The sequence below is a fragment of the Spizellomyces punctatus genome, assembly GCF_000182565.1.
Source record: "Spizellomyces punctatus DAOM BR117 chromosome Unknown supercont1.14, whole genome shotgun sequence".
Lineage (NCBI taxonomy): Eukaryota > Fungi > Chytridiomycota > Chytridiomycetes > Spizellomycetales > Spizellomycetaceae > Spizellomyces > Spizellomyces punctatus.
In genome coordinates this window covers 592,596-605,616 of record NW_015971550.1, presented here as the reverse complement: position 1 = coordinate 605,616, position 13,021 = coordinate 592,596, and the positions used below count along the sequence as shown (strand labels likewise).

General features: G+C 49.0%; 6 protein-coding genes across 6 annotated transcripts; 2 read left to right on the top strand and 4 right to left on the bottom strand.

The window, feature by feature from the left end:
• Positions 1-170: 170 nt before the first annotated feature.
• Positions 171-2,063, bottom strand: SPPG_07182 (uncharacterized protein; the record flags this gene model as incomplete). The annotated part of the gene is made up of 7 exons (XM_016755355.1): positions 171-450; positions 511-721; positions 778-1,179; positions 1,247-1,427; positions 1,501-1,647; positions 1,711-1,902; positions 1,965-2,063. 7 exons carry the CDS (start codon positions 2,061-2,063, stop codon positions 171-173), a joined length of 1,512 nt encoding a protein of 503 aa, XP_016605760.1.
• Positions 2,064-2,118: 55 nt separating this feature from the next.
• On the bottom strand, positions 2,119-3,416 carry SPPG_07181 (uncharacterized protein; the record flags this gene model as incomplete). The annotated part of the gene is made up of 5 exons (XM_016755354.1): positions 2,119-2,379; positions 2,452-2,664; positions 2,729-2,854; positions 2,926-3,093; positions 3,162-3,416. The coding sequence occupies 5 exons, from the start codon at positions 3,414-3,416 to the stop codon at positions 2,119-2,121; spliced, it is 1,023 nt and encodes a 340-aa protein (XP_016605759.1).
• Positions 3,417-4,206: 790 nt separating this feature from the next.
• SPPG_07180 (uncharacterized protein) lies at positions 4,207-5,453 on the top strand. The gene is made up of 4 exons (XM_016755353.1): positions 4,207-4,637; positions 4,700-4,744; positions 4,808-4,945; positions 5,010-5,453. The coding sequence occupies exons 1-4, from the start codon at positions 4,524-4,526 to the stop codon at positions 5,274-5,276; spliced, it is 564 nt and encodes a 187-aa protein (XP_016605758.1). The 5' UTR covers positions 4,207-4,523; the 3' UTR covers positions 5,277-5,453.
• Positions 5,454-5,487: 34 nt separating this feature from the next.
• Positions 5,488-8,007, bottom strand: SPPG_07179 (uncharacterized protein; the record flags this gene model as incomplete). Its single annotated transcript, XM_016755352.1, has 8 exons — positions 7,710-8,007; positions 7,331-7,567; positions 7,128-7,264; positions 6,981-7,061; positions 6,832-6,922; positions 5,868-6,763; positions 5,761-5,800; positions 5,488-5,694 (listed from the first exon to the last, which is right to left on the bottom strand). The coding sequence occupies exons 1-8, from the start codon at positions 7,914-7,916 to the stop codon at positions 5,488-5,490; spliced, it is 1,896 nt and encodes a 631-aa protein (XP_016605757.1). The 5' UTR covers positions 7,917-8,007.
• Positions 8,008-8,352: 345 nt separating this feature from the next.
• SPPG_07178 (HAD hydrolase, family IA) lies at positions 8,353-9,291 on the bottom strand. The gene has a single exon (XM_016755351.1). It carries the CDS (start codon positions 9,105-9,107, stop codon positions 8,382-8,384), a length of 726 nt encoding a protein of 241 aa, XP_016605756.1. The 5' UTR covers positions 9,108-9,291; the 3' UTR covers positions 8,353-8,381.
• A 1,129-nt stretch (positions 9,292-10,420) lies between these two features.
• Positions 10,421-12,750, top strand: SPPG_07177 (uncharacterized protein). The gene is made up of 2 exons (XM_016755350.1): positions 10,421-10,653; positions 10,732-12,750. Exons 1-2 carry the CDS (start codon positions 10,651-10,653, stop codon positions 12,592-12,594), a joined length of 1,866 nt encoding a protein of 621 aa, XP_016605755.1. The 5' UTR covers positions 10,421-10,650; the 3' UTR covers positions 12,595-12,750.
• Positions 12,751-13,021: the final 271 nt, after the last annotated feature.

Here is a 13,021-nt window from a genome sequence, read left to right as displayed (position 1 = left end):
GGAGGGGAAGGGGGAGCGTAGCACAGATAAACACATAAGAGAGACCAATCGTCTCTACATTGAGAAGCATTGGTAAAGCTGGTCGTCGTTCATCATCTTCTTGCCGACTTTGCGTGGAAAGCGTGTTATGGTTTATCCGAGCGTGAAAAAGTTTTGCGATATACGTTTCCTTATCCGCGCAGCCCAAGGGCGTGAGCGGTACCAAGACCAATTGGCATGGAGGGCAAAAGTCCCGTAGCAGTAACTCCGTATTTGTGATGACTGTTTCTCAAGTGTTTCTCGACAATAGCCGCAACACGCTGGCCGTATTTTGAGTTGCGAAGCGTCGATATATGGGGAAGAAGGAGACGGATGCACATGTCTTTCTGTAGCGGGTCGGCAAGACTGAGAATGTGCTGGACGACATAATTGGCGAATTGATTGTTCATCATTTCAAGAATGGCTGGGCGGCTATAGGAACAGGTTCTTTAGTATTCAAAGTTCCTATAGATGTCTCAAGTCGAAACTTACCCATCGCGGACACTTGGAGTGAGGACGGTCTCGATCATTTCGTACATCTCACGCTTTGGGGCCAATTTAAGACCTTTCTCGACGACTTTGCTGGCGTATTGGTCGATAGCCATTGGATAAAAGTTTTGAATCAAGACCTTCATGACATAATTCTTATCGACCGGTGCCCCGTGCTCGAGTATATGCTGAATGACCCAGTTGCCCCATTGCCCTAATTGTAAATGTTAAAGACTTGGCCCGAAATCAAATGGCACATGAACTCATTACCTCTCGCAACCTCAACCGTTCTCGCGAGAACTTCACACAAGATGGGGCCCTTTTCCTTTTGGGAGCAGTTCTCAAAAATGCATTGTACGACTAAACTGCCATTTTCATCATTGGCAATGGTGTGCCACTGCCCTTTGAGGGATGAATCCAGGTAATGCATGACAGCAGGTGGCTCGGCGCTCCACTTGATCTGAAAGATACGCTGCCAAACGTGGCAGGCAAACCGGTGGGTTATGGTCTCGCGAATGCAGCGGAAAAGCTCGGAAATAAGCGAGGCTTTCAGGTCCTCTTCGACTGTGTCGAGGGCTTTCTGAACAACGTGGCATCCGAATCGGTCACAAGCGAGGTTCAAGACGTTGCCTCGCATGGTTTGTCCCAGGATACGAACTTGCTGAGGAGTTCCTGGAGGCGGGATCGACGTTAAGTCAATGGTCAAAAGACGAGTAGAGATGGTACACCTCACACTTACCAAATTCAAGGGCCCTCTGCATCAAAAAATTTCCAAACCGGTTCTTCATCAAGCTGAGGGCTTGACCAAGGATAGCATCAAAGATCATAGCCTTGACCTCTGCGTTCCCCGTCTTTAGTTTTTGCTGTAAAAGAAGAGACGCAGGCTGGTCATTGGTCCGGACAATCTTGTCCACCAAAAACTAGTAACGTCGTAGGTAGAAACAATGACGTGAGATGGTGGTACATTATGGCAAGAGTATGCCTGCTACTCACGAAAAGATTGGCCGCAGTGTTCTTTTCCTGGGCTGCAGGCAGAAGCCTCCCGTTCCTGCCGTACGACAAGTCATCGTCACCCATCAGCTGGTGATCCATCGAGGTATTCCTCAGCATGCTGGCATCACCGTATGGGTCCAGAATAGGCTTGATGCAAGAACCGCGAATGAGTTTGTTTATTGAGTGAAAGCAACTTTTAATTGGTCGTACCTCGGCTGACAAGGGCATCATGGTAGGTGACATGTTTAGGAAATCCAAGTCGCAAGTGATTGGATTCCAGATGGATTTCCCATTGGACAATCCATCTCCGTTACCATGAGCATTGAAAGGTACAGGCACCTGCTCAATGGATGGAGTGCTGCTCTTGCTGCTGCCGTTACTGTAGAGTGTATCAGACGAACCCTTTGAGATAAATTTTGTGTCAGCGTTTACCATGATGTTAATTCGGCGAAGACAAGTGGTACCTCACGCGTTACCTCGTGCGAAAAGAAACCAAAAGGGCTCATGGTGTTCTCTGCACTGCTCCAGATGGATTTGACCGGGTTGGCGGGAGCGTTTTGCATGCTGCTGGCCGAAGGCGCGCGAGGAGGGTGTTCTCGCGAGGGAAGCTCATTGTTCTCAATTGGAGTTGGCGTCTGCTTTTGCGAAGGCGTCTGGTGGAAATCTCGCCACCAGCCCTCTAAGCTCATCAATTTCTGCGTTGCGTGTCGCAAGTTCGGACTCGAGGGACCGTCTCGCTTCTTGCATTTGCAAGCGGAGTTCTTGAATTTCTTTATCCTTTAATGAAAGCCGGATGCTGTCAGCTTCCTTGGTGGAACGCATTTCAGAGAGTTGGGAGCGACAGTTCTCAAGTTCCCGCTGAAGGGAGAGGATATACTGCTGCGCCAAAACGTTGGGATCTGTCAATGTTTACAAAATGGCGCGGACAAAGCTGTGTACATGACGACTTACATGACCGCTATCCGAATCCTTTTCTTTTAGATCCCAGGCCATCTTTGCATACTCAACAGCGTTGCTCTCCAACCGATATTTGAGATCGCTCGTAGTCCTCAGTGCTGCTCTCAGCTCACTGTCTAGCTGCTCGATCTGCTTGTCCTTCACCTCCAACTTCATTTCATACGAAGCGGTGCTATCCGCCACCTGTCTCCGCAAGGAAGTGATGGACTGAAATATAGAGGTTAGAATGATGTTGCATGGAGAAACACAATCAAACCCACATAGTACGTACCTTTCCAAATTGGTCAATCATGCCCGCTCGCAATTGAAGCTCGGCGGTGCTTCGGGCTAGGCATGCATCACGGTTGCACAACTCGTTTTGCAGAAAGGTATTATGAGTTTGAAGACGGAGCAATGTCTACATACGACACTCTACAGGTTATTTCCTTGGGCGAAAAACAGAAGAGCTGGGCCCACACTGCTGCTTACCTCCTTTCGCGACTTGAAGCCGCGGAATGCAGCCTGAATCTTTGTGGCAGCGGTGACCGTCCCCGCAGGCAGCGCGTTGCGTCGACGCTTGCTGTTCCGAAATGCTCTTTGAATCGTAAGAACAGCGCGCATCATCCTTGGATCATTTATCGGAAAGGGACATTCACTCTAAAGGAGCCAACAGGCAAATAAGGATATGGTTGCACGCTCCTTCAAGGACATCACCAGGTACAAACCATCTCTGGCTGACCCGCATTGGATGCATCCTTTCTCTGCGCCGTGCCATTGCCATTGATGGCCCCCTCAGAGGCACCACGAGCTGCCAAAGAGCCGTTTGACGCATGAGCCGAACCAGTGAGACCGCCGAGATTGGGTGGAGTCCAGGTTGTAGAGTAATCATCCAATTGGAGAGAGGAGAGGGTATACCGAATGACGTCAAAATCCCCAGTTTCTTGCCTCGGTCGCCCATGACTCGCCGAATCCTGCTCCATAGCTGCAAAGATGTCTTTTGCTGAGTGATAATCGGTCATAATCATTGAAACGAGTGACATCTAGATAATGGGATCGGAGTTGCATCAGGGTTAATGTCGAGCATCCAATACAATGTTTTTGATGACCATGGATGTTGCAATCCTGCCACACGTACGCGAGGCTGGCACTCTTTTCAATCCACACTCTTGAAGGAAAGATCTCACAAACAAGAGGTCTAACCAAGGAACGATTTCCTTTTCACGCGCGACGAGGAGCAAGTCGATGTGTGGGGATCAGTTTATTCTTTTTTACTCTCACAACAGGTTTCAGGGCCACTGTGAAACTGACCCGAATCCTGCAGTGAAAGGCTGGGGAGAGAGTAGCTCGGAATGAGCACGACAAAAAGTCCTTTTTATGTACGCTCAAAACAACTGCTTACTACTAGCAATTTGGTCCTAATCCTGATTCCGCGCGTCGGCCTCAGTCTTACGTGATCGAGGTCAGCTCTCAGCTTTTTCAGCTTGCTTAGACACGCGACGGTTAAAAAGTCTTGTTTGTTTTCTAAATCTTTCGGGATTTCGGTATGCGCAACCGAATTGAACCCCCACACGCTTCGGGCCAAGGGATGTTTATTGAACGCTAAAAATCCAGTCAGCGCGAACAATAGAAAAATGGGTGCCGTCGCGGGGGGGCCCGACGACGAGCAATTCAAAAACTCCGACGAAATGCAGATGACTAAGCATGCTCTTCTGGCGCGTTTTGATGGAACAATTTGGATTTGACAAACGTCTTTTTTTTGGTTGAGGACCTCACAAATTGCAGATGCCCGTCGTATGGAGGTACAAACGAATATGTTCGGCGGGGTGACGATGGCGGCAAATGTTGTTGTGTCGCCGGCGGGGAAACCTGTGGAGAGGACGTTTTGGTCTCGCGCGTCCCCAATGGCACGTGAGCCAGCGCTTATCAGTTGGGTGTTCTCTCGTTCAACTTGGTCAGCGACCATCTTTCGATACGAACGCTCGAGAATCGAACAAATCATTGTAGCGTCCGTGTTCAAAGGGGTAGCCAGGTGTCTTGTGTCGTGACATATCCTCAGCGTTTTAACGGACGACACACTTCATCCGACCATGGCCATTATCGCACCAGCAAAAGTATACGCCAAACCTGTCTCCTTCGACAGTCCTCCACGTCCCATTTTCTGCTATGGAACTCTCATGTCCGCAGCAGTGTACTGTAAAGTAGTGCGTATAAACTTGCTTTTCGAATCACGCAGTTCCAATCAGAGTTATTCACACCTCAACAGGTCGGCACCGCATCCGCTCCTTTATCCAAACCAGCAACACTCACAGTCCGTGTTGGGCATTCTGCAAGTTGCCAAACTATCAGGATCTGATTGCGCTTTTTCTGTTAGGGTTACCGCCGACGCCAGGTCCGTGGTGCAACGTATCCAGCGATAACACCCGCCACAGCCGATGATAAAGTTGAAGGACTGGTAGTACACGTTGAAACACACGACCAAGTGCGCTTGTTGGATCTGTTTGAGAGTGATGTGAGCGGGGATGGACATGCATGACTTTTTCATCTTGATCTAACTTTTGTTTTCTCATTGCCAGGATTATGAACGTCAAACAGTTCGCGTCCAACTTGCCGGTGAGATGGTAGAGGTGGATGTCTATGTTTGGGCTTCTGGGGACAATCTGCTGTCCAAGGAGGAATGGGACTTTGAAGATTTTTTGCAGAATAGATTGCAAGACTGGCTGCGAGACAAAGAAGTGTTTGGGGATCAGCCAGAGGATGATCAACAACAGCATCCACATGGTCATCATTTCGTAGCAGCTGCAAGAGAGCTAGATAGACTGAGACAAGCCAATAGTGCATGATAGCAGGACAGCACACACGTTTGAAGTGCTTGAACGGTCAAAGTTGAGCGTTTGAACGCTGTGCTTTACATATTAAGACTCTACGGGATATACTATATATACGATAATAGACGCAACTAAACGCAATTAACAACGACAGCTGTCTAACTTCATTCCAAAATGCAAAATAATAACGACGTATGGTATCTTTCTACCTAGAATCCTACGCGATCTACGCGGAAGGACTTCCAGTTCTGTGCTTTTCCATCTCGAGTTCCAGCTCTTTCAACCGGATATAGGTTATTTCCGAAATAGCTCCACGAGCAAGCAGGGCTTCAGGACTCAGATCTTGATCGGGTCGGGTGCCATCACTAGCAAAAGATGCGCTACCCAGAAGGTTGACAGCATTCATGGGAAACGTTCCAGCTTGTTTTGTGTTCTACAAGAATAGGGTAAGGTACTTTCACAACATGTACGCTTTGAATTACATGCAAGAGAGACTCACAATGTTGGTACCGTACGCCCATCCGTCGTTGAATTTTTGTCTGCAAACACCCAGAATGCGTTTTTAGTGACATAATGAGAGTCAACAACGGCACACCATATACTTACGAAATAGCCACAACATCTCCCTTCCTCAATAGCAGTTCATCAGGCAAGTTTGGTGTAAAAGAAAATGTACAGCAGGCAAATTGATCCAGTTGCTCATACAAGGGTGGAGACGTCGGGTCTCCAGCTAGCATTTGAGCAGCTTGGGCACTCAAAGGACCCGCTCCGATGGACGCGGTTCGGTCGTTGGATTTTGCCACCGTCGGAATTGTCAGATCAGGCATGGTCCACGAGGGCGGAACATGGGGAGCAACCAAGTGACCGACTGGAATGTTGGATATGGAAGGAGGGTTATTCACTCGGGAAATATCGTGCACATGGATAGTTGTGTGATGCATATCGGTAGACTTTTTGGATTCCGATTTGTTGGCACTGAGAACCTTTACATCCTTATTTTTTGACGACTTGTTTCTCGCGCGCCGACGCCACAAGAGCGTGCCGACAATCGCACCCACAACGAGTACTGCACCGGCGCATCCGACTCCTATCTTGGTTTTCAACATTGTGTTTCCTTCGTCTACTGACTTTGGAACCCATTGCAAAAACGTCTCTGCCTTGGTGTCTAGCACGTAGATTTTCTTGTCCATTGGTGCGTCATTAGCCTTGTCGTGGCCGCCCCAGATAATTATTTTGCTGGGATCAGCGGTGCTGACAACCATACTGTGGTCTCGTCGAGCACTAGGAGTTAGTCCAGCCGGTGCCAAAGGTTTGAATCGTTTCCAGGTGATGTTGGGCAGATTATTGCCATCGAACGTCCAGATATCATCGTAGGACGCGTCGTTACTACCAAAGGTACCGCCGCCAAAAACGTACACACGATTTGCATTGTCCACTACAAGGCGAGATGCTGATCGAGGCCCTGGAAAGCCGTCTGGACCTGTAACATTGGCCAAGACCCACTAAAAGAATTGCGTGAATATTAGCAAGTTTGGCCTGAAGTACTAGATTCTGACAAATGAATCCCTACCTGTCCATTCGGACCAATGCTAGTATCAAATACCTCGCAAGTGTTCACAGAAGGTCCTTGGCCACTAATTGCGCCAAAGCAGATGACGAGCCTGCAGGACGCGTACATGAGAATCTGTCGCTTGAAAGAGAAGTCAGATGAGGACCTACCATTTTCCGACCGCAACGGAACAAGTTCCTACTGTCACAGGAGGCGCGCCCGTCTGGTTCAGAGGTGTTATTTGCAGCCAGCTGGGATTGTAGATGTATTGATAAGCATGCCAAATGTATCTCAGACACATACGCCCTTGGACTTACGTGTTTGTAGTCAGATCTAACCTCCAGAGTTCCTTATTAAAAGGTTCACTGGTTCCTGCTGCGTATCCACCATATATGTAGACGGCATTCCTGGAAGCAACATACGCAGCTGAATGCCCATATCGCAAGGCAGGTCCCTAATGAGAACGTGAAAAATGTGAGCTGCTATGCGCTGATGACAAGGAACACTAGCATGCACATACAAATGTCGATCCTGGGGCTGGCTGCGTGACCAAAGGCTCAATCTGTCCTGTGAGAGGATCGAACCACGAGACGGCGCGGTCCCGAATGTACGCTTCTGGGGAATACGAGACGGCGCCAAACGTGAGCAACACCCTCGACCCGACAGTCACTGCGACGACGCCGGTCGTAGGAGGAAACTGGATGTCATCGTATCTCTTCCAGACAAATTCTGTTCCTCCATAGTCAAATGCAGCGACCTGTTTACAAACGAATGAAATGCATCAAAGGCGAGATCGATGCAAGCTTTTAAGCGATCGTTCATGGTGTCTAGCGTTGGCGCAAAAGCAGCAACCTTGCAACTCCCGCCCTTCCAATACACTCGCAGCAAAACTCACGAACCTGTGTAGATCCAGGTCCCGAAGAACGGGCAACGTTCTCGTCGACTCCGCCGAGAACAAACAGGCGGTTGTTGAGGGTAAAAGTTGCTTGTGCGTACACGGGGCTGGGTGGGTTGATATCCACGAGCGCGGCGGCTTGCTGAGCTCGGACGTTGGTGAGAGACGCGACGACGACGATGACTAGAACCCAAATGACCAGCGCCTGCATTGTCCAGCGATGAAGATGCGTCGTGTTAGAAAAACAAAATCCCGAGATGGAGCAATCAAGCCTAAACGCAATTCCCACCTTTTCATAGAACCTTTCTCTACAAAAATTCGACAACGAGAGAAAAAAGACTCAAAAAGACAAACGTTCTGGACTTTTGCAGGGGAACATTGTAGAGGCACAGTCATATAGATATTGTGGCACAGTCGTAGTATGGCCGCGTGGCGACGAGAATGAAATTGTGGGATCCTTTCTGCACCACGACGGCTGGACCAAAGGGTTCCCGTGGGCCCAGCGACTTGTGGAAGGGTGCTTTAGAGCAGTTGAGCAAGCAGGCAGGTCGATGGCAGGTCGATCATCCTCCTGCTAGGCATCTGTTCGCTAAACACCCTTCTCCATATTCTTACAAACCTTGTACATTTTGTGAAAACGGAAAGCATCTCGTATAAATGTATCATATATATTAAATTACATTCTATCAAGGATACCCTCAAACTCTTTCCAATCTCTCATGACAATCTTGGCTCCAGCCTCCTGCAGGACCTTTGTCATCTCCTCCTGACGCTCAGGCTCATAACTTCCCACATAGCCAACGACCGGGATGCCCGCTCGCACAGCACTCAGTGTTCCCGATTTGCTGTCTTCCACGGCCACGCATTGCTCAGGCTGCTTGCCAATGACTTTGCAGGCAAAGGTATACACTGCTGGATCCGGTTTGGATGTGGGAGTAGGAAGAGACGTAGCGGCACTAAAGATGTGGTTTTCAGGGAAATATGCGTCTTGACCCGCCTTGACCAGGGATGCGCGGACCCGCCGCTCAGCAGAGGAAGACACTACAGCCAGTCCATATTGCTTCTCCTTGTAGAGCTTATCCAGAACCTCGTTAACGCCGACACATGGCTCCACCATCGCAGACAACTTTGCAATCACTCTGTCCTCTTCTTCCCGCACCAGTCGTGTGAGTTCGTCTTCGGGTATGGGAAATCCATACTTTTTCTGCAGTGCAACGACCATTCCGCGAAAGTTCATTCCAACAAACTCGGAAATGAGCTCCTGTGGTGTAAACTGGACGGAGACATTATGTTGGGCAAGGATTTCGTTGATGAGTCCGCAACAGGCTTCAAAGGCAAGATGCTCTGACAGGACGAGCGTATTGTCGCAGTCAAAGAGAATGTGGTTGATGGTGACAGTCATGATCGTTGGTCGTTTGGGTTCAAAAGTGTCCAGAGTAAGAATGGGGCCGCTGCTTTTAAAGAAACCCCCGGACCAAGAGCGCTGATCGTCGGGGGACGGGGGCGGGGGCTTAGTTGCCAGGGCTGACGCCGGGGCGCGGGGAGCCTTCCACGAACGCCGGGGCGGATGGGTTTCGGTGGTGGCTGCTTGTTCACTGCATCCGGATCCAGCATGCGTTATCTCATCGATATGTGGCTACAGAAATGACGTCTATTTGCTATGGATACAACTGGGTGGCGGATTTTCGATTTTTCCATGGGAAGGCGACGGGCCCCCGACGCCGCAACTGAAAAACTTTGACTTGTGTTACCTTCTTCAAATGAGCGGTCAGTTGGGCGCAGTCATGCCGGAGTGTCGGATGCGAGAACCGCTCTATAAGCGAAATTTCGATTGGGGAATATTCGTTTGCCGCGTCAGAAACCTTAACCTATTTATGTTGGAAAGGGCGCCACGCTGTATGAAATCAGCAAGCATTATAATAAAAGATAACACTCTTGCAATCTACTTGAACTGATTTATGATGACATGTTCCAGAAGGAGCGTTTGTGACTATGCAGGAAGTAGGGAACAATGGCAGCAGCGAATAAACTTTCAGAAAACAAGCATGCCGATGATGACCAAAGGTTATTTGCCCAAATTCCTTGGAATGATCTGCAAGCAATAATATTGGCATATGAAAGGAAAGGAGGAAAGGGACGAGTATTCCAAAAGGCACTTGGGAGGCGGTAACGACATTGCGTGTTGATATCAAGGTACCTGCTCTGTTCTTACGTCAATTAAAATGATCTTGTATCCGCACATTGGACTCTTGAGGAGGGAACCCGTCCTAGAACCCTTGCACGGTGCATTGGCCAAAGTGTGTTAACAGTTGGCTCAGACTTGGCAAACGAAAAAGGGAGTAACACGTTGCTCGAAAGTGCCCAGCATTATCGCTATTTCCGGGTATCTACGCCAAGTCCTTGGGGACTCAGCCCTTCCTCTGCCATCCATTTTTTCATCCCAAATCTTTGCACACCTTCAGCCTTGAAGAAGGCCCCGTTTTACAACAAAAGAATAACTCGGGTCCTTTGCATGTTTCACGTGTGCTAATGTTATGGATGGATTCAGGAATTACAATGCATTCTAATTAATTAGGAATATTCCCACTGCCCTTGATCAATGTATCCCACATTGCAATCTCATTCGGGCCCTTTGCTTAGTCAAATCGATACTAAGCCATTGGATACGTTTCCTTCTCCTCCACCACCCGACTTGACTTTTGATGGGGGGTCTTTGCTGTCGATATGGAAAAGGTTATAAAAAGGACAATCATCTTTCTTCCCCCTCCTTCCACCAAAACTCATCTCTAAAAACACGCATTCGGATAGTGTTTTTTATTTTATTATTCTTCTAGCTAGGATTTGAGTTTTGTTTATTTTAATTGCCATAAAGTCGATCGTCAGATTTACTTTCATTGTCGAATCGATTGTCCTTGATAGTTTAATTCCACCTACTTTTAAAAACAATGGTGAGTTTCAAGGACATGTCTTTTACTTTTGTTGATTTCAGTCTTTACTCACAAATGCCCCCCTTTTAAAATTAAAAGGCTCCTGCATACCGCGTTCAAGACAAGAAGCTTCATCGTGCCGCTGGCGACACTGAGAAGCACTATGAGCGCAAATCCCAGGTCGACCCAACCTTGCAAAAGGATTTCGTACGGACCAAGCTCGATGCAGCTCGTGCCATTTTGACCGAACTCGCTTCAAGACCCAATGCCAACCGCATCAAGACAGGCAGTGCCGAAGATCTTGTTCCCAAAAAGCCTTGCTACCAGCTCTGTCGTAGCACTCTGCATCAGCTGCCCGCCACGGTCAAGCGCCCCGCTTACAACCCGGCTACTGTGACGCCCGGTATCCTCCACATTGGTACCGGAAACTTTGCCCTTGCTCACATGGCATCGTACGTCAACGACATGCTCGAGCACGACCAGCGATGGGGTATTGTCGCCACATCCATCCGAAGCAACAAGACCATCTCTGCTCTTCGCAAGCAAGACGGCATGTACGTCCTCGTCGTCCGTGAGAACCAGAACCGCAGCTCCTCGGTACTCGCTCCCGTGGTAGACACCATGTTTGGTCCAAAAGATCCTCGTGCTCTCATTAGTAGAATGGGCGAGGAAAACATCAAGATGGTTACCGTCACAGTCACCAACAAGGGATACTACCTTGCCGAAGGCGGCAAACTCGATGTGTTGCATCCCGACATTATTCACGACTTGGCACAACCCGACCGACCCAAATCTATTTACGGTTACCTTGCAGCCGGTCTCAGACTTCGTGCCCAGACCATCAAGACTCCCATGACGATCATGTCTCTCGACAATATCGAGCAAAACAGTAGCACGATGAAAAAAGTGTTTGTCGAGTTTCTCAAGCTTGTCGACCCTGAGCTGGTCTCTTGGGTTGACGACAATGTCGACTTTCCCGTTACGCTCGTCGACCGCATCACACCCGAGCCTACCGAGGCGTTCCGCAAGGACGCACACAAGGAAATGGGATTCGACTCGACTCTGACCATTGGTTGCGAATCCTTCCGCCAACTGGTTGTTGAGCGCGGACGATTCCCCGAGACGACTCCCGGCTGGGAAAAGGTTGGCGTGCAAGTTGTCGATTCTTGCGCCGAGTACTGGCAGCGTAAATTCTACTGCCTTAATGCTGGTCATCTCATCGTTGCTACCTGCGGCCACCGGCTTGGCTGCAAGTACATTCACGACACAATGCACAAGCCAACCATTGCTCGACTCCTCACCAAGGCACAAAACGAATGGTGCACCTTCCTCAGCGGCAAGCCTGCTGAACTCAAAAAGTACACGGAATGCATCCGAAACCGGTTTTCAGATGCTAGTCTCAACGACACTGTTCGCCGCGTCGGTGCCCGAGCAACCAGCAAAATCTCTGACCGATTGTTGTCTTCGGTCGAGCGCGCCATGGCCGCCACTGGCAACAAAACTGACGTGATTCGCGTGCCTGCCTTCACCATGGCTGTCTGGCTCCTCAACCTTTCTCGGACCAACGAATCGGGCGTCCAATTTGAAGCCGATGACGCCGAGTATCACAAGGTTCACCCCATTTACACGACCGCCATGGGTCACCTCGTTGCTTGCCCCAAAGAAGCCACCCACCTCCCCATGGATGCTACACGCGGCCTCCTCCGCTCCCTCGCATCGACGCTCAATGAACAGCGCTTCAACCGCCTCGCAGACGTGGACGCCTTTGTCCGCACATTTTCCTGGTCGCTGTTTGCCATTCACCGCATGGGACTCGAGGCTGCTATTGAGACCTTGTTGGAGGCGACGCCTGCATTACCGGCGAGTGTCAAACGCGTCGCCAGCACAGAAGCCAAGAGGGAAATGTGGAAAAAGGTTCACATTGGGGGAAAGGTCAAGATTGTTCGAGAGTTGACCGTTTAAAATGGACCGACATTGAACGAACCGCTTAATACCCATCTGTGGCGGTTTCTTTGACATTTGCCGTTTATTCTTGCATTGATTGCGAATATCTTTTTTTGCTTGTTTCTTGTATTATAACTTTATATTTCTTGTTAATAAATTATTGTTTGAAAAAGACATGTTGGAGAGTTGAGACTTTTGGACAGAAAAATAGCCACGTGACTTGCATTCGGACTTTTATGCAGATGGAATTGTATCTTTTTAAAGTACTATTGATGAGGAGCGCAACATGAGCGGTATGCATCAACTAACCTACTGAACATTCCATGCATCTCTCTCATCTTTTCCGTTTGTAAATCCTTGAACGTTAGTAGGATATGTATGAACATTCGTCTTGAATGAAACCACAAATACAGTTTGCTTTCGTACACTATGGGCCAAAACTGTC